General features: G+C 40.6%; 2 protein-coding genes across 9 annotated transcripts in view; both read left to right on the top strand.

The window, feature by feature from the left end:
• The window catches only part of dock8 (dedicator of cytokinesis 8), a 61,526-nt gene extending 51,936 nt beyond the window's left edge, over positions 1–9,590 (top strand). For 2 of the 3 annotated variants that reach the window (XM_034091963.2, XM_034091965.2), the window contains 2 exons: positions 6,825–6,995; positions 7,980–9,590. In XM_034091963.2, coding sequence (XP_033947854.1) covers positions 6,825–6,995; positions 7,980–8,031 — 223 coding nt within the window. In that variant the 3' untranslated portion in view covers positions 8,032–9,590. The other variant, XM_034091964.2, reaches the window with a different exon arrangement.
• A 372-nt stretch (positions 9,591–9,962) lies between these two features.
• aopep (aminopeptidase O (putative)) overlaps positions 9,963–21,330 on the top strand; it is a 74,450-nt gene continuing 63,082 nt past the window's right edge. For 4 of the 6 annotated variants that reach the window (XM_034090350.1, XM_034090349.1, XM_034090348.1 and 1 more), the window contains exons 1-6: positions 10,012–10,081; positions 11,057–11,897; positions 12,463–12,632; positions 13,169–13,415; positions 14,208–14,421; positions 14,880–15,004. In XM_034090350.1, coding sequence (XP_033946241.1) covers positions 11,092–11,897; positions 12,463–12,632; positions 13,169–13,415; positions 14,208–14,421; positions 14,880–15,004 — 1,562 coding nt within the window. In that variant the 5' untranslated portion in view covers positions 10,012–10,081; positions 11,057–11,091. Of the gene's footprint in view, positions 10,082–11,056; positions 11,898–12,462; positions 12,633–13,168; positions 13,416–14,207; positions 14,422–14,879; positions 15,005–21,330 lie in introns of all 6 variants that reach the window. The other 2 variants (XM_034090347.1, XM_034090351.2) reach the window with 2 other exon arrangements.

The raw sequence follows: 21,330 nt of genomic DNA, 5'->3' as shown, positions 1-21,330 counted from the left end.
ACAACACTGGTTTTTTTGAGTCAATTCATAAATATGAATATTAAAGATACGTCCAGAGAACTCGTTTTTTTAATTGCAAACCAAGCATACAGATGGAGAGCTACATGCAGTATCAGTAGAAGCTGGGCTTGGACAATCCTTTAGTATTGTGAACTATCCTTAATGCTCATTGCTCTGCTTATTTTCCATATATTGTTACTGTAAGGGAAACTTCTGTGTAGCAGCAATGCAGTGGGAGTCACCGACTCAGGAAAGAGACACGGGAAGAGCAGGAGCTTTGATGTCAAACACTGATGGTTTATTTGGAGCTTCGGCCGGAGAATTCACATCACAAGTCACAGCAGCCACGATCTGACTGCACGGTAGAGTTGCCACGTCAATTCTGAAGAACTCTACCCCAGACCCATGTATTTAGCTAGTTCAGAGAGCATCATCAACATGCTGCATAACAAGATAAAATCATAACACCTCTATCAGCTGCCGTCAACAGCCAGGAACATAGAATCATAACACCTCTATCAGCTGACGCTAACAGGCAGGAACAGGGAGACAGAACACTGAGAGCACAGCAGCCAAGGTTACGAGGTGCGTGTGCTCAGTCAGGACAGTTTGAACTGATAAACTGGGTCAAAGTTATGGGCCTTGGAACATATTCGCCATCAGTTTCTCTCTTTTTATCAATTTTGATAATCTAAAAACCTTAGTCTAATAATATTTTTGTTCAATACTTAAATCAATGGGAATCTTCAGATTTGAGTGTGGACTTACACAACATCAATTACATCAATAACAATCACATTAAGAACAACATAATAAGATTGAAACATTCAATCACAATGATTGATACAGCCAATCATAATAGAAAAATCATCTCTCATCAGTGTTTGGATCATCTTTTGTCAAAAGCATAATAATGAACACACATAAAACACAGGTGCACAATAGCAAAAATATTTGTTTTGGGCCAAAACTGAAATTAATCCAGTACTTGAAACATCATTGTAGGTCTTTCTGTGCATGGATAATACATTAAAGAGTAGTGCTGTTAAGCCTGATTGCTGGACGATTAAGGATATTAACATTATCTGTGATAATAGTAGAAATATCTTATTATTCAATACTTTATAATCTGAAAATATTAATTAATTAATTTTGTTTAGTGCGAAAGTGTAATCTGATCCGGCAAAAATATATGAATCACCACTATTCAACACATGTCTGGTCATTGGAAATATAAAGACAGTCATTAATTGTACATCTGTAAACATCCAAGATATAAAATCAATTCAAAGTTCATCTTTGTACGAGAGCTGGAAGAACATGTCCTTCAGTCTTTCTGACTCGTTCTCCTCCTCTCTTTATGACAAAGAGTGTCTGGTGTTTAAAGGCATCCTGATACTGTAGATTAGCACTGAGGTGCTGATTGGCTCAAACTCTTGTTCATCAGAGCGCCATATTTCAACCCCCCAATTGCTCTGCTTTTGTGTGGCTCATTCCGTGAGCACTGTAGTTGAACCCCCCAGTGAAACGGAGGCTCATCTGCCTGCATTCCTTCTGCTATCTGCTTGAGAGCAGTGCCCCTGTGTATTCCATGTGGCGCATCCAGGTCTCCCCCCGTGATGGGAGAGGTTAGGAAGACATCTGCTCCTCCAAGAAACAAGGAACCTCGTATGAAGCCTCTGATGCCCTCGCTCGTCCTGCAGGGTTGTCTGCTTGAGCCCACCGAGCAGAAAGATGAAGAAGCATCCCATCTCCTCAGAAAGTTGAAGATTAGAATCATCTCGAACGACCTCGTGCCTCCTTGCCCGTCCTGCAGCCGTAGAGTGTGACCCTCTCTCTCTGACCCTTGGCCTTCAGAGCTGTCCTAGTTATTGGGTTAACACCTGATAGGGATGTTTTACTGAGTGCAGACAACTCAAAGTAATGGATTAGCACATTATCATTTAATTACAAAAATAGGATAGGCCCCTCAGAATTATTTGGGAGCCTTCCTGACACATACACATGCATAAATGTAAGGTTTGTGTTAGTCATTTAACATGCATCAGTCCAAAGCAGAGAAATGTTATTGTAATTTAAAGGTGAGCTAGTCCCTGTGGATATAACCCCTTCTCAATGATTCTAAATGTTATATTAATTCACCATTTACCGTTTGATAAAATATTAGTTTATCAGAAATATTTTCTTTTTTTCTCTTCCATAAAACAGGTTTGAGAAATAAATGTTCCAATATAAAATCAATTACACAATATAATTGACTCTTCCCTCCATTTTCTTACATATGTCACATATGAAATAATAACTTAGGAGTCTATTTAAGCATGGTGTAGTTTATAATCTATTACTCGAGAAGACTCAGTATCACCTGTGTGCAGCTTACAAAAAACAATTGTGAGAAACATATATTAAGCAGGAAATGTATACCTTTGTTGAAAAACAAAGCATATCTGATTTGGGAGGAAAAGCTTCATCCCCCTCAACATCTGAGTCACTACTGATGGCATAGCATGAATGGAATTGGGTGTCTGAGGGTGTCACTACTGAGAAGCGTCAAACAAATTCAAAACCTTACATTTGAAAACAGGTTTGCATTCCTCCACTTAAGGTGACGTTATCATTGGAAACAATAAAAGCTAATTGTTTTGACGTAGAATCTATCAATTGAATCGTTAGAGCAGAACAGAATGGTTGTATTGTAGCATGAGTTTCGTGCAGCCTCTAGTTTTTACCAGGTGGACACATTGTCTATATAATGTGAATACATGTAGAACTAAGAGGCCCCTGACATTAGGCCTATTTTAAAAATAGTAGGGGCTTTTAACAGCTTGCCAATTTACAGGCATCCTCTGCATAGCAGTATGAATAGCCTTAAAAAAACAAAGTGTGTGTGTGTGTGTGTGTGTGTGTGTGTGTGTGTGTGTGTGTGTGTGTGTGTGTGTGTGTGTGTGTGTGTGTGTGTGTGTGTGTGTGTGTGTGTGTGTGTGTGTGTGTGTGTGTGTGTGTGTGTGTGTGTGTGTGTGTGTGTGTGTGTGTGTGTGTGTGTGTGTGTGTGTGTGTGTGTGTGTGTGTGTGTGTGTGTGTGTGTGTGTGTGTGTGTGTGTGTGTGTGTGTGTGTGTGCTTAAGGTTTAAAACATTTGGGACAGCACAGCAGTGAAAATGTTATGAGAACCAATATGTTGCTTAGACTAAACTCGAAGGAAGCTAGACTGGAACATTTTAAATAAATCAAAACACTTGCACATTAATTAAATACATTTGACATTTAGCTTGAGCTATGTTCAATACTTTTCTTTATGGTATTTAAAATTGGGCTCGAGTAGAACCCCTGGATTTGGCTTGCAACACAAAAGTGATGCTGATCTCTGTAGGACTTGAAAGTGTCATGATTCAAAGTGTGGGCCTGTGAAAGAGAGGCCCTTGAAAACAGCATCTATTTTTTAACTGTAATTACTTATTTTAAAGAGATTGCAACATTATACTTTTAAAATAATTGCTCAATTAATTTAACACATTTATTATGCACACACTAAAAACTTCAACAAATATATTGATCCTGGCTTAACCAGCGACCTTTACTCTGTTGTTCATAAGCTCGGTTTCAGAAAACTTGTCAGTAGTTTAACAACTATTTTAATTTTAGTAATGTCTATGGAGACCAATTGGTTGATACGAGAAATAATATGAAGCAGTTTAATAAAGAATGTTAAACTATTTTTAAAACTGTAATTGAACTTCAACTTATATTAATTATCTGATTCCAGTGGCCAGTTGGAACAGACAATCAACAAAGTTTCCATTTTGCAGCAACAGCGCAAAAGGTTTCAACAACAATTAATATTATGTCTAGTTCTGTCTTATCTGCTTTGTTTCGGAATGTGTTCAATACATTACGTTTTTATTCATTATTACCATACAATACATAGATTAAGAATAAATTAAACAAATAATACAACATTGACCTAATTGAGCAGACAGATTTTGCAACCCTGATCTCCTCAGGCAGGTCTTTACAACCAGCAGTGATGCCTCTGAGGGTCTCGGGGCGCAGGACAGGGCATAGGGTTTATACAAGGTCACAAACATATCTTAACATACCAGCAATACCATTTAAGAATGGATTCTTAAAGCAATATAATCTTCTTTTCTTCTTACACCTACAGCGCACACCCTGAACAGTGTGCTTCTTGTTTACATTTTCCTCTGCACACTCAGATGCAGGACATAAAAACACTCTTTTGCTATTTATTTTCATTTTGCAGCACATTTATACTACCAGAATTTTGCTTTACATCTTTATATTATTTTTCTTTTTTCTCAAGTCATTTACTTTTGGTGAGATAACTAAAGTTTAGTTCATTTTACCCTGTCTATGGACTGATTCATTATTAGTTGTTACAAAACATTCACAAGACGGCGGGTAGACAAACCAATATAGACCCCCCATACAAACAATCAGACAAACAAACATTTCATTTCAAACCTTTATTTATACAGATAAAATCCCATTGAGATCATTGATCTCTTTTCCAAGGGAGACCTGCTCAAGTAGTTCCACATGAAACATAAAAACATAAACAGAACAACAAAAGGACATCATACAGCATCATGAACTCGTAATAAACACCAGCGCGACAGCAAAGCTCTTCCAGCTCAATTTAGTCCGAATTAAGAGGTTTCAGAGGGGGTGGGACATTGTAGATGGGGCGCCTTGACTCGTGCGTCCACCCTTGTATACAAGTCCTAGATCGGTGCCTGAAAGCCGTCCAAGAGCGATAACTAGCTTATCCTCTTGCAACACCACTACTCTTTTCTAGTGGCGCTTTGCCCCCCCCCCCCCCCCGATCAGGAGCCCACAGACTTTTTCCTCTACCCTTTCTCTCCAACAACAGCCCAGTTGACTGTAGTCCTACTCGACCAGCCTATACACTTGCTATCGAGTTCATCACAACGATGAAACACAGTTTTGTTCTACACTTGCTTGCCACTACCCACCCGTGATCAATTAGCCTATCATTTTATGTATGCACCCCGGACCGCCACCAGCTCTTCCAGCAATAATGTAGGGAACGCTTCCAAGCAACGTAGAGAATGTTCCTCCAGCAGAGTAGAGAGCTGTGGCGCATCGGGTGATGCATGCACCTCGCGCTGCCCCGGCCTTGCCAGCAATGTAGAAGACGTCACAAACAACGGGTGCTTTTAGACCATCTCGTTTTTTAATAGAGACGGCGGTGGTGTGAGTTAAAGCTATAGACAAAAAGCTGTGACTTTCTCCCTCTCAGCTGCACTTCTCCAGCCCCACAAACACGGGGAGGTTTTACACACACACCCGAGCTTGCAGCTGAAGCCGTGTTTACAGAGGCGATAGCAGTAATATCTCCGGCTGCTTATTTTCAACTGCTGTGTTGGCCGCTGAAACACCCAGAATTCGGCGATTTCTCCAATACAAATCTTTACATTGCTTTCATACAGAAGCTCCCCTTTACTGATGCCTTTCTTTAAGGTTTCTCTAAACATGAGCTGTGCATGCTTGTATGGCACTTCCGTCCCGAGCAGCTACACAGAGGAAATCAGCCAGGACTGAGTCCCCAGACACTGATCCCCTGGGTTTATTATCCAAAAACGAAACACAGCCGCTCAGTTTCACAGGTAAATTTAGGATACCGTCAATCACAGATTCTGGTAAGGCAATGTCCAAATGTAGATTTGAAATTACACTTACCAGTTCTGAAGATTTGTTGGTATCCTGCCGACAACGCCAATTTGTAAGGGACACTTCTGTGTAGCAGCAATGCAGTGGGAGTCACCGACTCAGGAAAGAGACACGGGAAGAGCAGGAGCTTTGATGTCAAACACTGATGGTTTATTTGGAGCTTCGGCCGTAGAATTCACATCACAAGTCACAGCAGCCACGATCTGACTGCACGGTAGAGTTGCCATGTCAATTCTGAAGAACTCTACCCCAGACCCATGTATTTAGCTAGTTCAGAGAGCATCATCAACATGCTGCATAACAAGATACAATCATAACACCTCTATCAGCTGACGCCAACAGGCAGGAACAGGGAGACAGAACACTGAGAGCACAGCAGCCAAGGTTACGAGGTGCGTGTGCTCAGTCAGGACAGTTTGAACTGATAAACTGGGTCAAAGTTATGGGCCTTGGAAAATATTCCCCAACAGTTACAAGATTTATTTTTCATATTGTGCTTTAAAAGCTAAGGAATACACTCAGACATGTGTTTGCAATTATTCTTGCAGATTGTTTTGTGTGTTGCTATTACACATGTTATGATAGAGGACTATGGGGGGACGCACTATCTGTTCACTGTTCTTAGTTCAGCTCAGAGCTTCCATTTGACAAAAGGGCTTTTATTTGTTTAGACATTTGTCCTTTTGATTTGGAGATTAACCTCTGCTGACCATTTTTACTGTGTTTACAGCCTTATGGGTCATTTACAGTTTAGCTCACATTCTAGCAAAAGGACTTGAAAATATCTGATATTGCAGTTGCTTACTGTAATAGACAAGTACATTGTAAATTCACATTTTAGAGTTCTGGCAACCAAAGGAGTCTAATTTATTCCAAGTAGTTGCAGGATGTTATTTGAATGAAACAGTGCAGTGCTTTTCTAGAGGCTTGAGGACAGAGAGGGGATTATGGCAAGATTGTCTTGCATATCGTCATTGTTGAAGCTGTTATTAAGTTTGAGGTTATTGCATTAAAAAGGTCCTGAAGTTAAGCTATTTTTCCCTTTTTCTCTCATGCACCGTAGAAACAAAAATACATTTTAAAACCGATTCCACCTTGTTCTTTGTCCTGTAGGTGTGGTGAGGCCGTTGAGAAGAACAAGCACCTGATCACGTTTGACCAGAAAGAGTACCAGCAGGAGCTGAAAAAGAACTACAACCGCCTGAGAGAGAATCTGAGGCCGATGCTGGAGAGGAAGATTCCTGAGCTCTATAAACCCATCATCAGGCCTCGGCTGGAGAACAGGTAAACAGAGCCTCCAGGTCAAACAGCCAATACTGTTTTGACAAGAGACGGCAGTGAGAAAAAAGAACACATGTCATTGATCTTGTCATCACTCTAAAATAGCTGAACACAAAGGAAAGTGAAAACAAATGGAATTGAGCAGAGATCCATTCACACTGCCTCTACAAATATTGATGGCTAAACCGGAGCCACTGTAAACAGATGGAGTGTTGAACCAAGGCCATGGCCACTGGGCATCCATGTGTAAGCAAAGACTGATCTACACACTAAGTGCTTTTATGATCAATCATGGTAATCTTGATACATTTTATAGCAATGCATGTCCATGCTGAGGAATAAGTATGTACCTCAAAGGATACTTATCCTGCAAATTTAGATTTTTACATCGATAACTCAGCCTCTGGAAGAATAGAGCCTCCAATAATCAGTTTATTGTGGTTTGTAGAATATACTGTAATGAGGGATGATATTTGTAAATAAAATATAGTTTATCAACACATATTATACACAGATGAATCTGCAAGAGATTCTTATCGGCCAATACAATAGACTGTTGATTTATCAGCCATGTTATAATAATACAAAATGACATCAAATGTTATTTAGAAGATGCTTCCATCCAAAGTAACGTACAGTACATGTACTTACAGTAAGGCAGATGCCTACGGGAGCAGTATCTAAGTATCTTTCCCAAGTATTTCAACATGTTTACTGGTGGGATGAATGATCCTCCGATAGGAAGATCAGGCATAACATTAATATCTTACCCAGAATCCTCTCGTATATCCCCATGTCTAACATCTTGGACTTGGTGAAGCATTGCATAAGCTAATAGTGAGATTAGTAAGAACAAATTTCACACTTTTGAAAGCCTTGTGTTATTGTTACTGACCAATTCTACTCATCTTCCCCATATAATCATCCTTATCTTGTGTTTTTGTCATTTCCCTGCATCCCTCATCCACTTATCCCTCCATCTCACAGGGATTCCTTCAAACGTCTAAGTTTCCGCAGAACTCAGGAGGAAAACTCCTGAGATGCCATGGCTTTTCTAAGAGTGAGCGCTATGGAGAGGAAGGGGAGGCTGTCAAACAGCCGTGACAGGAAAAGAGAAGATAAGATGACAGAGGAGGAAAATGAGGAAAGGAGCTGCTGGTGGTACCCTCTCACTCCTCTGCTCTGGAGCAGTACTTTCTCTCCACAATAGAGGACTCTTAGTTTCTCAACAGTTCGGCAGTGTTTATTAACGTCTGCTGCACGTCCAATGTTTTTGTTGTTGCTTGTTACAGGAGGCAAAATAAAGAGTGAGCACATAAACATAAAGAGGTTGGAAACTCATGCAAAGTGTAGCTTATTGAGCATTTCACTGTAAAATCTTCAGATGCTTTGGCTCTGTTGATTTATTTTTTATATGATGCAAGTCCTAATAATGCTGCAAACATTTCCTATGGGTTGGATCCTCTCTGATGTCCTTGCTGGCCCAGGGCCTGTGTGTGTGCTTATAATGCTTGTCTCCTGTGTGAACATGTATGTAAATGTGTGAATGTCTGTTTTTTTAGATAATGTATGGAGCAGAAAGTTGTTAATGTCATACTGAAGTCCCGTTGTACATAATAATGATAAATGATTCTGTTGTGTGCTAAAGGGCCTCTGAAATTCCACTCTGGGGGTGTCTAGGCATGACATTTGAAAGTGAGAGCAGCAAGAGTAAGGATGGATTTGTGCACTGGATATATAGACACACTTTCCAGTGTTAGCTGTTGAAGCTGTTTATTGTAATAAATACAGTACCTGGCCATGTAGCTAATGGAAGAGTTTAACTTATTGAGAGTTATCTGATGTAATTACACAGGAGGCAAATCTGAGACTCTATATTACACAGGGCTTTTCTTTAAATCCACATTTTGTATAGTAGAGGTATTACGACAGAAAGTTAAGATGTTTACAAAGTATGACAAAACTATTTTGCTTTATACTTTTATGGAAATGTATTTTTAGATAAATAACGGCAATAATGGATTCAGTGACTAAGCTGTAACAATCTCAGTGTATAATTCTATTAGCTTCAGTACCTGTTTGTAAATAGTCCACTTCATACGATAGACACAGTGCCACAATTTACATCTTTGCAGTATTGGCAATTTTATTTTATTTGACATTCATGAAACAACTCATGTCATTGTCATTATTTTGTACCTGATCATGCATTTTAGTAGTGTACATGTACTTTTTTTTAATTTTTCATTATTAAAAAAACATTTGAAAGCCTTTATGCTCTGTTTCTAGGTACATCTCTTATTTTGTAACTTTAGAATGTTGAAAGACTAAATAAGATAATAAAAGTCATACAGGGTAGGCCTATGTATTTATTGTGATTATTAATTCAAATGTATACCTATTTTTGAAATGTGCAATACATTGCTAAAATGTGTAGTGATAAGATCTGTTTTGTAGGCATTGAACCACTGGAGACTGCATTTATGTTTCTTTATCTTTACATCATACCTGTTTTGTTTCAATAAATATGGTTTTTTGTATGTGTCATGGATAGCCTACAATGCTGTTGAAGCACCTGAATAAAACCTAATATATGCACATATTTGTCATCACTGTTTAGTGACACATTTTAAAACTGGGTTGATTAGGTTCAATTGAAATGGCCTTTCTATAAAGGTTTGTTATTGCGGTAATAATAATAATAAAATATTTGTATAAAGCATCTTTCAAATATATAATATATTTCAGCCATATTATTCAGTCTCTCCTATCAGTTTTCTGAAATATTAATTTCTACTAAATGTATGATGGTTTCAATGATGATTACATTCAGAAAATGTATTTCTGTTTTTACTGATGCATAACATGTATCTATGGTTAAAAATAATAATATATACATATAAATATATCTATTGAAGCAGAAATATTGGACAAACTAAATGCCAGTTTTAAAAGCGGGAAGAATCTGGGGGAAACTACAGTCGTGCAGTCGCGTCAGTATGACGCAATCACTAAGCGACGTTGACATGACGGATACAGGTTTGTTGTACATTTCATTCACAACAAGCGAGTACTCGTGATGATCATCGGTATGTCAACAGTTTCTTTTTTTAATACATTATCTTTGAATCCGATAGCTGCCATGATGCTGCTGATTAATGACGGCGCTCGCTCCTGTTGTAGTTTAGGACGTTGAGTTTGAGTTACAGGAACCACACTTGTAATACAAAGTTAGCCCAAACTCTCGCGTGTCATACTTTCCGTCATCTTCAGGCCAACTCATTCATTCCTGAAAACTCGATTTCTCTGTGCCGTTTTTTACGAGTCACAACGTGTTACTGTATGTCAGTTCCTCCTCCTCTCACACACATGCATGGGACTACTTAAGCTTGTGACTGACAAGACCACTGAACCTCCACAGACAAGTTGAATGATTCCAGGTTTCGAACAAACAAAGATGCATGCAGGCAATAACCTATATCTATCTTTCTTTACTCCACTACTACTACCGTTTATTTGTCATGTAAGGCAGATGTTTTAAGCCAACCTCCCTTTTTGTGTGGGTTTGCTCATAATTTTATAAATCTACTCCTGCACTGAATAACCTCTGAGGATTTCCTGCTGCAAATGGTAATTGCACCTTTGTCTTGCCAATTTAGCCTGCTTCTTGCCCCAAGCAGGCTAAATGGAAGTATTATGACAGCAAAAACTCTGATATTCAGCTGGAGAGCTTAACATTTGTAGGCTGCTGTTCCTGATGCTGGGCTAAGGTGTTTTACTTATACTGCATAATTAACACAGATCAAAACAGGAATCTAAATCTATTTTTCTGTTTAGCATTTAAATTTGATTTGAGCACTGACATATTTGGCTTACCACTGTAACCTGGCAGAACACTTAATTGACAAGTAAACACAGACCACAGGAAGCTATAGTATATCAACTAATGGTTTGTTTGAAAATTCCATAAACACGCACACTGTCATTGACCCTAAGATCAATGCAAAAGTTTGGAACTTGGAAACAAAAACTGAAATAAATAAAACTTTATTTTTGCATCTTAGATCTGGCAGCCCAGCTTTTACACCATTTGTGAGACATGCAGCCAGACAAGAACCTAAACCCCGACACAGATGACCTTCCACTCCGAGCCAATACTAACCACATACTTGTCAGGCATTATGTGCTGGACCTGACGCTTCATTTTGACAGGAAGGTCATCAGTGGTAGTGTCGTTCTGTTCTTGGAGCCTTCCTCTGGATCGGGGTCTAAGACTGAGGATGGCATTGGACCTGGATCTTGCATTATAGAAGCTGGAAGGAGTCACGATGTATATGTGTGCAGATCTCACAATGAAGACACAGTGGAGGATGGTACGGAAGGAATTGGGAAGGCTATGACAAAGGTGGAGAAGATACTTGGTGCTGGAGAAAGAGATGGAGCTGAATGTCAGGCTCTGTCTGGCGTACGTGCACAGACTCCACCTGAAACAGAAATGATTCAGTCTTCACATTTGTGGGAAACAACCAGTGACGATGATTTCACCTTAGTGATGGACTGCTGTGACCTCCATGTGTCAAAGGTGGAAGAGGTGGACATCTCCTCTGTGTTTGCATCTGAGAGATCAGGTGTCAGATTAGTCAACCGGCAAACAGCCTTTATTCAGAACCTTATCTCTATGCCCTCTAACCAATGGAGGCAGAAGCACCAGCTCTTTTCGCTGTGCAGCCAGGCGCCTGGTGCTCAGCACGGCAGCTCACTGCAATTCTATCGAGACCAATGGAGTCTGCAGGTGAGGAAGAAGGGGGTCGCCTCAGCTCAGGGGTTTCCTCGTGCTCTCAGGATTTGCTATGAGACAAGACCAACAGGAGGCTCCGTGAGGTGGACCAAGGATCAGGACAACAGGTTGTTTTTCGTAGTTATATCGCATTATCAATTTATATCGGGATATAGAACTTTTCAGGTCAAATAGTATATAAAAAACTATGGTAAAGCCTTTTTTGTATACTCCTGTGTGAATTAAATACGTGACAAATAAAAGTAACTGAGTATTTTATAATTTTAACAACTCATTTGCGACGTGAACATAATAGTTTAAAGTTAAATTATTTAGAAGAAAATCATACATTTAGTACATCAATATAGAAATTACATAGAGAAATGTATACGATATAAAACATTTTATAATTTCAAAGATATGTATTGTCATATAGCCCAGCCTTATTAGTAGTATGATAACACTTCTTCCTAAAGAACTGGTGGCAGATGCTATTGGAATTACAGTGTAACGTTTTGAGCTTGCCATGTTAGAATAGAATTATACTAATTCATTAATTCACTAAAACATGCCTCCAGCTATTGTATCCCTTTTTTGTGTCTGGATGCTTTATGTGTATGTTGGTGTGTTTGGTGTATCCTTTGAGCATTGAAATGAGGGTTGTTTACAGTTTACCATTGTTTACCCTTCCAGGGTGTGTGTTTACACCGCCGGCTCTCCCATCAACAACCGAGCCCTCTTCCCCTGCCAGGAGCCGCCTGTTGCCATGTCAACATGGCAGGCAACAGTGCGGGCCCCCAGTGAGTGTGTGGTTCTGATGAGCGGGGAGGAGGAGGCTGTACCTGTTGGAGACGGGGACACAAGTACGCTTTACTTTTTTGACAACCTGTAGAAATCAGGTCGATTTTATTTTAATGGCCAAAAATCACAAATTTGCCTCGGAGGCTTTCCACTTTTAAAAATTATTTCTTATCTTGAATTTACTTTTCATTTTTGGACTTGTGTTGTGCACAATGACAAGTCACCTACCTGGGTCAGAGCTAGAAAAACCATAGTCATAGTTTTTTATATAAAAAAACATTTGGATAAAATCAATACAGGTTATTGTCATTTGACGGAACAGATTTAAAAACAACACATTTAACTGACATTTAAGACATTTACTGCCCTTAGTGACTGCTACCGTAGATCAGTCATTTGAAAGGTTGGCATGGATCTGGATTGGTAAGGGCTAAATACAAATATGTTATATGAAAACAACGTCAGACTAAATAGTGAAGTGACCTTCTGTCCAAACAATTCCTTAATTTCTCCATGCTTTCTTTCTGCCTGTTATCCCCTCCATTTCCCTAGCATTGACATTTTTATACTTTTTCTCTTTCCCTTCTGCTCTCTTCAGGCTTGTTAATATGGAATAACTATGTCACTATGCCCATGCCCGCCTCCACCTTCACCTTGGCAGTGGGCCACTGGCACCAAGTCCCAGCAGAAATGGCCCCAGCAGTGGAAAGAGGGCTGAAGACGGATTGTAGTAAGACTGCCAAACTCGGGGCTAGACCCGGGGAAAGGGTCCAGGCTGACCAAATGTCTGGCCATGGGAGCTCCATCAGTGAAGTAGTAAAGGGCTCTCCACTCAAGACTGGCAGGTATTTTATTGTTTTTCCTGTGTTCAATTCTTATTGTAATATTTCCTTCTCTTCAGACTGTTATTAACCCAGGTCTGGCCCTTCGAGATTCCATGGTAAAACTTTCCTCTTACCATACTTTAAATGGTGCAGGTGAAGTTAGGGTGATGGATAGGGTTCACCCCTCAATATGCTTTTTATGACAAGTACAATAAAGTGTTCAGTGCCCAGCAGAGATTAATTTTGGAGACCAAAATAAGTAAAGCTAACATACTTTTTATGGAGGTAGAGGATTTAGAGTACAGGCTGGGGCATAGTGAGGGCTGGCTTGCTGTGGGCAGGGCAGGGTGGGGCTGGGGTCTCCCTCTCCACCGGGCAGCAGGTTGGCAGATCTGCCAGTGGTTTCCAGTAATCCTCCTCCTCCCCTCATGGTTTTCCTCCAGCAGCAGCCCAGCTGCAAAAATCTCCTGCTACAAGGAAGGCCTTTATTTTCAGTGAGTGGCTGGAAGGAAACTTGGATGTCGCTCAAATCCTTTGGAAGGGTTCTGTTGCAGAGGATGGAGTTAGTGATGGATTGGATTCAGAGTGAATGAGATTGCATGTCGGCACCTAGATATACTTGGATCACTGTGGTTTCCTCTTGTGACTTATGTATTGCATATTTCCATGCTAAGTATAGAGAGACGGGACAAACTGTGCCATTTTGGGTTAACCAACTCAAGAACTGTATTTTGTTTTTATAATAAGAGTATTCATCACATTTTTTGTCATAACGTTGGATTTAACTTTTATTTCCTGTTTAATCTGCTACAGCGGAGACCAGACCACCCACTCAGACTCTGCACTCTGTTACTCTTCCCTTGAGGATGCGACACTCTCTGTAACTGATTATTCAGGCGTAGTGAATGACAGCATCTCTTGTTCCCATGACGACTACCCTTGCCGATTCACTGAGGAGTCGACTAGGTCCCAGCGGGTGATCCCGCACCGTGTGTTTGGCCCCGTCAGCTTGCTGCAGAAGGCCCAGGTGGAGAGCTAATTATATTTCATGTGATAAGAAGAGACAGTTAGTCAGTTAATGTTTGTGTGATTATGTTAGCGGTTTTCAACTGCTGCTGTACGACGCTGTGTTCTTGTGAGCACCACTTAAAACATTCCTCATTCTCTAAATGGGAATCTCCTACTGGAATCAATTTTTATAAATATAAGGTCAATAGTGTTTTCTTGTTTGTCAGTTCTAAGTGGATGATGCCTCTTAGATTTTTGACCAAACATGTTCTTTTAAATATTTTTGTTATCTTATGACCTTTAACACATGGAATCAAAATAGAAAATACATTATGTGCAACAGCCAATACATGCACTCACAATTATTGTATATTCTTCCCATATGTATCAATATACACACATCTGCTTCAAATAAAATGTGCAACTTTATAGTCTTCAGTTGTTTTGTTTCTGAAACTTGTTGCCTTCCTTTTGCAGGTGGGAGTCCTTAAGCTGTTGCCTCGATGTTTGGCTGCAGCTCACACCATTCTGGGGGTCCATCCTTTTCCCCGCCTTGATGTCCTCATCGTCCCAGCAGGCTTCTCCAGTCTGGGCATGGCAAGGTAATAACACCAAGGCCTTTGGTAGAATGGGGAATAGTGTGAATTAGGCAAATTGATGAAAGATCAAAGCTTTAGGAAGTTTGGAAGACGTAGATATCTAGTTGAACAGGCCCATAAAGTAAATAACTAAGAGCTTTTTTTGGAGTAATAAGTGTACACAATTAACGACATAGACAATCATTTACAAATGTATAGAAACAGAGAAGAAGTTCATTGTTCCTTTTAACGTTATCCTGCTGCTTTTGGTTTGGTTTTTCAAGGAAAAGGTCTCTGGGATGCATGATTAATGACATTCTTCACATTTCCAAACCCTCTCACTCTGTCTCAATGTTTTGTGTGGAGATCTTCCACATTGGAATGTTTTACTGACTCCAGGAGTCTAACTCCCTCTCAACTCTCTCCAGTCACTTGTCATCTCTTTTTTCGCCAACACATTAGCTTTTAACACTGGCCTAGATGTCTAGCATGAATTCATATAAGCATGTCTCTGGTGCTTATAAAATGATGTTAACATTGTGAGTGTGTGACAAAATGTTGACACTATTGAATATTTTTAACATTAAAATACCCAACAATTACTAGATAAAAACCAGACAAAAATTAAACACATACAAGTTGGCAGACTAAGGAGTCTTCAGCCTCTTCACCAGGCGTCTAAAACATTTTCCCATACCATTTCTCAGTCGTCTTTACCATCATTAACCCTCTCCTTTTCTTTTGTTTTTATTCTCTGTCCCACTTCTTTCATCCATTTCCAAAAACGCTAATGTTCGCTCTATATGTCCTGTTCCAAAACTCACCTCCTCTTTCTTCCCTTCATCCCTTTTTCCATTCCAAACAGCTCTCTGTCTTTAACACATTTCCACCACATCTCTTAACTTGCTCACATTTTTAAGGTTCTAGCCATATTATTGAAACTCTCCGTCAAGTTTCCTCTACGCAATCCTTTCTGGACCCCTTCCTTCAAAAAGACCATGGTTCTTCCTTCTTTGAACTATTTTCTCATACCTTTAAAGACCCCTTATCCACAACCTAAACCCTGAGCCATGGTCCTCTTGTTGAGAGAGCTAGCTGACCTCTTCTCTGGGTTGAGTTTCATTGACTCTGTGAGCCAGTCAATATTTTGCTGTGTTAACATTTTCTTTTTATCAGCTTTCAGATTTCATATATTCTGCAGGCTCTTTGCTTCTCACTAGACCTATGTGTATTCATAAATGTATGTTTGTGCTGTTTTAGTGGAGGTCTTGGGGCATGTGGTATGGCGCACAGATTTAATGTCCTTTGCACTATAAATAATTCAGCATTATGTATTTAATTTGTTCCTTATATAGCTCCTCTGCCCTTTACTCATTTTCTGCATCCAACTTTTATTACCATACTCCTGTTTTCTGTTATCTTTCTATCCTGAAAATCAATAGTGTCTTACTTTTGTCACTTATTTTCCACCCTTTAGGTCTCTTATCATTTGTTCACTTTGTGTTCCTCTCTTTGCCCTAATAATATCCCTAGATCCTCAAGCCCCCTGTGTTTGCTGTCCTTCTCTGTCCTCTCCACTTCTTTGTTTAGTCAATCACTTTTCAGCATGGCCTTCAGCCTTTTACAATAGCGACAGTTTCTCTGGAAATCTAGAGTTATATATTCTCTGCAATATAGTACTTTCATCGGGCATATGGTATGCCTGTAGATATGACTGAAAGCCAGCTGGTAGCCATATCATTGAAGTTAAAGTTTGAAATTGAAGTAAAATAACAACCATCAATGGACAGCCTTTTTTCTAATTGTGTTGATAAAATAGAATGATTAAGGTGGTCAATGAACGTTGTCCCAGTGTCTGCGGCCTGCAACCATAGTCTCCCTTTCTCTCTGTCTGCCTCTCACCTCTCCCCCTGGGGCCTCCCTGGAGAAAAGTGTCTCAGTCAGGATATGAGCTCATACCTGCATATGTATTCAGTGTGAATATCTGACGTTATAGCCATGTGTAGTCTTAATAAGAAATATTTTGAAGAACAGAAGATGACAGGAGGGTCGCTTTCTGGACCTACTTCATAACTTTGCATACTTATTTTGACTACATTACAGAGTGCTCTTTGATCCACGGAAAATCTTCTTCTCGTCTTGTGAAAATCTGTCTCCCCGGTGTATTTCTTTTGAACAGACATCAAGTGTTTACAGTTCTGCTGCGGTTGTTGCCTGACGGATGTTTTCTTTCCTTTATGAGGATAGCTCCGAGGCACTCAGCCCTCTCGCCCTGGCTGTTTAGACTGCAGTTAGCTGCAGATGACAGTGGAGAGATTTAGGGCCTTCATTAGACCGCACCTGCACTGACTCCCTATAAAACTCTGCGTGGTTCCCAACTCGATGTCAAATCATTGCATCCTCCCCTCAGTCCGGGTGGTTAGGTCCCTCATGCCTCCCCACTTAATCACAGGGTTGTGCCATAAGGAAGCGGGAGGTCAACCAAAATGGAAGTGTAGATTGAGATGGAGATGAGAGAGGGATGAAGAGGGTAAAGGAGGGGTTCACGACAGGCCAGCGGACCCCCAGGATGTGGGAGAGGATGTGTGGATTATTCCCAGCAACAAAAGCCATTAGCCCCTGGAAGGACTTCAGAGACTGGTGCTATTTAATCTAGAGATTGGGAGGTATGTGGGCCCCAGTGCTTGGGATCAAGCCAAGTGCAGTTTTTGTGCATCGCCCCAGTGGAAACGGCAGGAGTTGAGGGGCTATGGGACAGGGAGCTGTGGCAAGCCGGGATGAAGCTGTTGTAGCGTGATACAGGGAGGGGAGGATTCAAGTGGCGTGACGTTTTTATACTGAGATACGAGGGGGAGGGCAGGAAACTGAAGATTAAGGAGTCAAGTAAGGGCAGGTTTTCATTCAAGACTGTGCCACATACACTGCACCCACAGTTCTTTCTGATTCACACACATACTCACGCACACAAAGGCTGACACAAATGAAGCTTCCAGTGGATAAAGCCTGTCAGAAGTTCATAGGATTTTTTATAACCTATTCCATGTTATGTTATCCAGCAAATAAGAGAATGAATCTGTTATATTTTAACATCATCTTCATCTTTAAACGTTGTGAGTTATAAGCCTGCAAAAGGCATCAGCGTATATCAGCAAGACAATGTATTTTCTTTCTTTATGTCTCAAACTTCTTCTGTTTCCATGACAAAAGAGACTCAGAGAGTGGAATGTAAAGGCACTGCTGTGTGTCCTCTGCCCATGCTGTTAGTAAAACCTTTAAGTCACCGTGAAGCCGAAAAGGGAGAGAAAAAAAAGACAGTATGGTTAAACATTGATAGAACGAGGGACATCAAGGTGTCTGACATACAGGAAACAAAACACAGTTTAAAAGAGCTGTCATCTGTGAGCACAGTCAGAACATCTCTTAGGAAATGGATTAAATAAGTTGAGTGTCCTTGTAGGACATGGGAATGCTGTAAATATTGTGAATCTGCTCCAAGCTTTTAGGTCAGACCTCCCTGTGTATCCTGAACTGGATTAGGGTGTTTGTGTGTATATATGTGCATTTGTGTCTTTGATTCTTATGTGCCTTATCTCATACTATTTTTATTTTATTTGGATGTAATCTCATCACATCTCAACTACGTCATTTGGTTCCGACTGGGAGTGACAGGAAGGGCAAAGCATTTCCTCTCGCCCTTTGAAGCTGAGGTCTGTGTGTCCCACAGCGCTGGCTGGACTAATCAGAGATCTCTGTGTATGCAGTGTGCCCAAATGAAGACATGTCTGACAGCCCTAGAGAGCGGTGGTTTCCCTGCATTTAATTGAGGAATGACACAAGTGTTGAAACAGGCCTTTTAGTAGTGCGGGTAATGTTGGGTTTTGTTTTGCTTAACTGTAGACAGGCATATTCCTGTGCTTGTAATTGTATGAATGCGAGTATTGTTCAAATAAGGGTGTATGGATGTGTATTTAGAGAGAGGGTGTGACGTCAGGGGAATGCTAAATGGATCATTTGTAATTGCCCGTGCCTTTTTTCTCTGATGGGAACATTATCAAATTGTGTAAGTTATATGTTTTTGATGTTAGGGTTATCCTTTTGTTGTAGCTGTTATTGAGCCAGATCAACACGTAAAGCTTTGTTGTTGCTGTTGGGGTTTTTCAGGGACAAGGGAAGGGAAGGGAGGCCCGCCCCAAACCACTTGATGGCGAGCCATGATAAACCCACACATGCTTTAACATATCTGTCTCTCAACATGCCTCATTGCATTAGGCAGAATAACAAGAACACATTGCACAAACAGGCTTTAGTTTTTTATACTTTAACACGTACATTGTACACATCATTTCCCATGAGATTACTTTTTTCATTCTCTTCTTTTGTTTTTATTCCTTTTACACAAACCTGTCCTCGGGGATGGCAATACGCAGAAATTGAGAAAAAAAGGATTGAGTACTAAAAATGCCGGTTCCTTCTGCAGTAGAGCCAAACTATGCAGCCATATAACTGTCACAGTCACTAAGTAAAAATTATGACTGGTGTATACCTCTTGACCTCTGTAAGTGGCACTGGAGGATTTTCAGCCTCACTTCAGTTGACTGCATTGTTTGTTTATGGGCTAGCAGGAAGTTACATTGGCCATTGGTCCCTGTTGGGAGGAAGCGGGGGGCTGGAGAGTGGAGTTAGCACCCTGCAGGATAATCCCCCGTTGCCCTGGAGTCTACCACCTGAGCTCTTTTTTTTTTTTACTTTAACAGGACCAGCATGTTTTAACAAGAAATGGCATATTCTTGTAATAACTGCTAACCATTTCTCCTAAAATACCGAACGTTTTTTTTTGGCATTTTGTGTCATAAATGTCTGTAGGGTAGAAATGAATGCTATTCCCACATGTTAATGCAGCGGTAAGAAGGCACATTTAACACTAACTTTCAAACAGCACCCCCTTTTAATGAAATAAGAGCTAAAAAAACGTTATTGTCTTCAGACCTCACATGTATGCTAATTGCTAGCTTGTTTTTAACATACAATACCTTTCTTACCTGGTAACCTTCCAACATGCATCTCACTCCTTTGCCTCACATGATTCCCCATCCCTTTGCATACTGACAGAATTGGATCTGCTGCATCCTTGTTGACCTGTCCCGTCACCTTCTCTCTGTTCCTTCTTACTCCTTTTCTTTCCCAGTCCTCCCATTGCTGCTTCTCACCTCTTCCTACAGATGTCTCAGGGGATCTCTTGCATTTCGGCTCTCCTCTGCAGTTTGATCCATGAAGTAACCCTAGAATGTGCGACACAGGCCTGCTCTTTCAGGAGGGACTTGTGGGGTTCGGAGTAGGGAGGGCATGATGTGGGGGGTCGTATTTTTTGGCACGGTAGACAGCTGTTAATCAAATAGTCAAGGCTGAGGTGTTTCTTTCTTTCCACCTTGAGTGGATCTCCCTCTCTTTTTAGTCACACAAAAGAGCCTGGCAAGTTTAAAAAAGCAGCTCTGCTTTCCTGCACCTAAAAACAAGGAGAGGGAGTGTCCTTCCTGTGCACACTTTTATGTGATTGCAAGTAGTAAAGATGTTAAGGTGAACTTTATATCTTTTTCTTTACAGCCCCTGGCAGGTCTCCCCTCCTGCTGAACACAAGGGACAACACCAAACCCCACAAGCGTTGGCCACTACTACCCTCTCTTCTTGCTTCGTTGTCTCCTGTTGGGCAGTCCTTCCTCTGTGCTCTTCATTAAGATAGCAGGGTCCAGTTTAGCAGGTTCTTTGTTATTGAAGGAACATTCTTCTCTAGTTATCTTGGGCCTCTCAACTTCCCTTCTCTATCAGCAGGATACGTTTACCTGCTTTACCTGCTCACATCGCAAGGAGCCACTACTTTATACATTTTATTGTTAAAAAGCAAGAATTTCTCAAAAAGAGTACCAATCAGAAAACAACATATCTTTTTAAATAAAACGTTTTTTTCAATATACCCAAGTGTTGTTTTATCCCCAGTGCCATATATTTTATATTCTATATTCTATAGAGATAGTCATTAGTCGTTGGTACGTATATGATGGTGCGTAGCTTTGAACAGCCGTCCAATGTAAACCTGCTGGCAACAGCTGGCATATAGTGCTACCTTTAACAGTAACACAGCCATAATTCTGGATTAGAGGCTGTGAAAAGACAGGCCTGTCACTGCACACCCATTTCTACTAACTAATAGATGAGTCCACAGGACCCATTTCCTGGTGTGATGGATTGGTCCATTGTATGGCGTAGGGGACGCTGCTCCTGCTCTTGGTGTGCATCCTGGGGCTTGTGTGTGGAACCTAGAGGCTGGGGGTAATTTCATTTGTCTGTGCAAAGCC

This window comes from Pseudochaenichthys georgianus, chromosome 9 (assembly GCF_902827115.2).
Source record: "Pseudochaenichthys georgianus chromosome 9, fPseGeo1.2, whole genome shotgun sequence".
Lineage (NCBI taxonomy): Eukaryota > Metazoa > Chordata > Actinopteri > Perciformes > Channichthyidae > Pseudochaenichthys > Pseudochaenichthys georgianus.
This window is presented reverse-complemented; position numbering and strand designations above follow the sequence as displayed.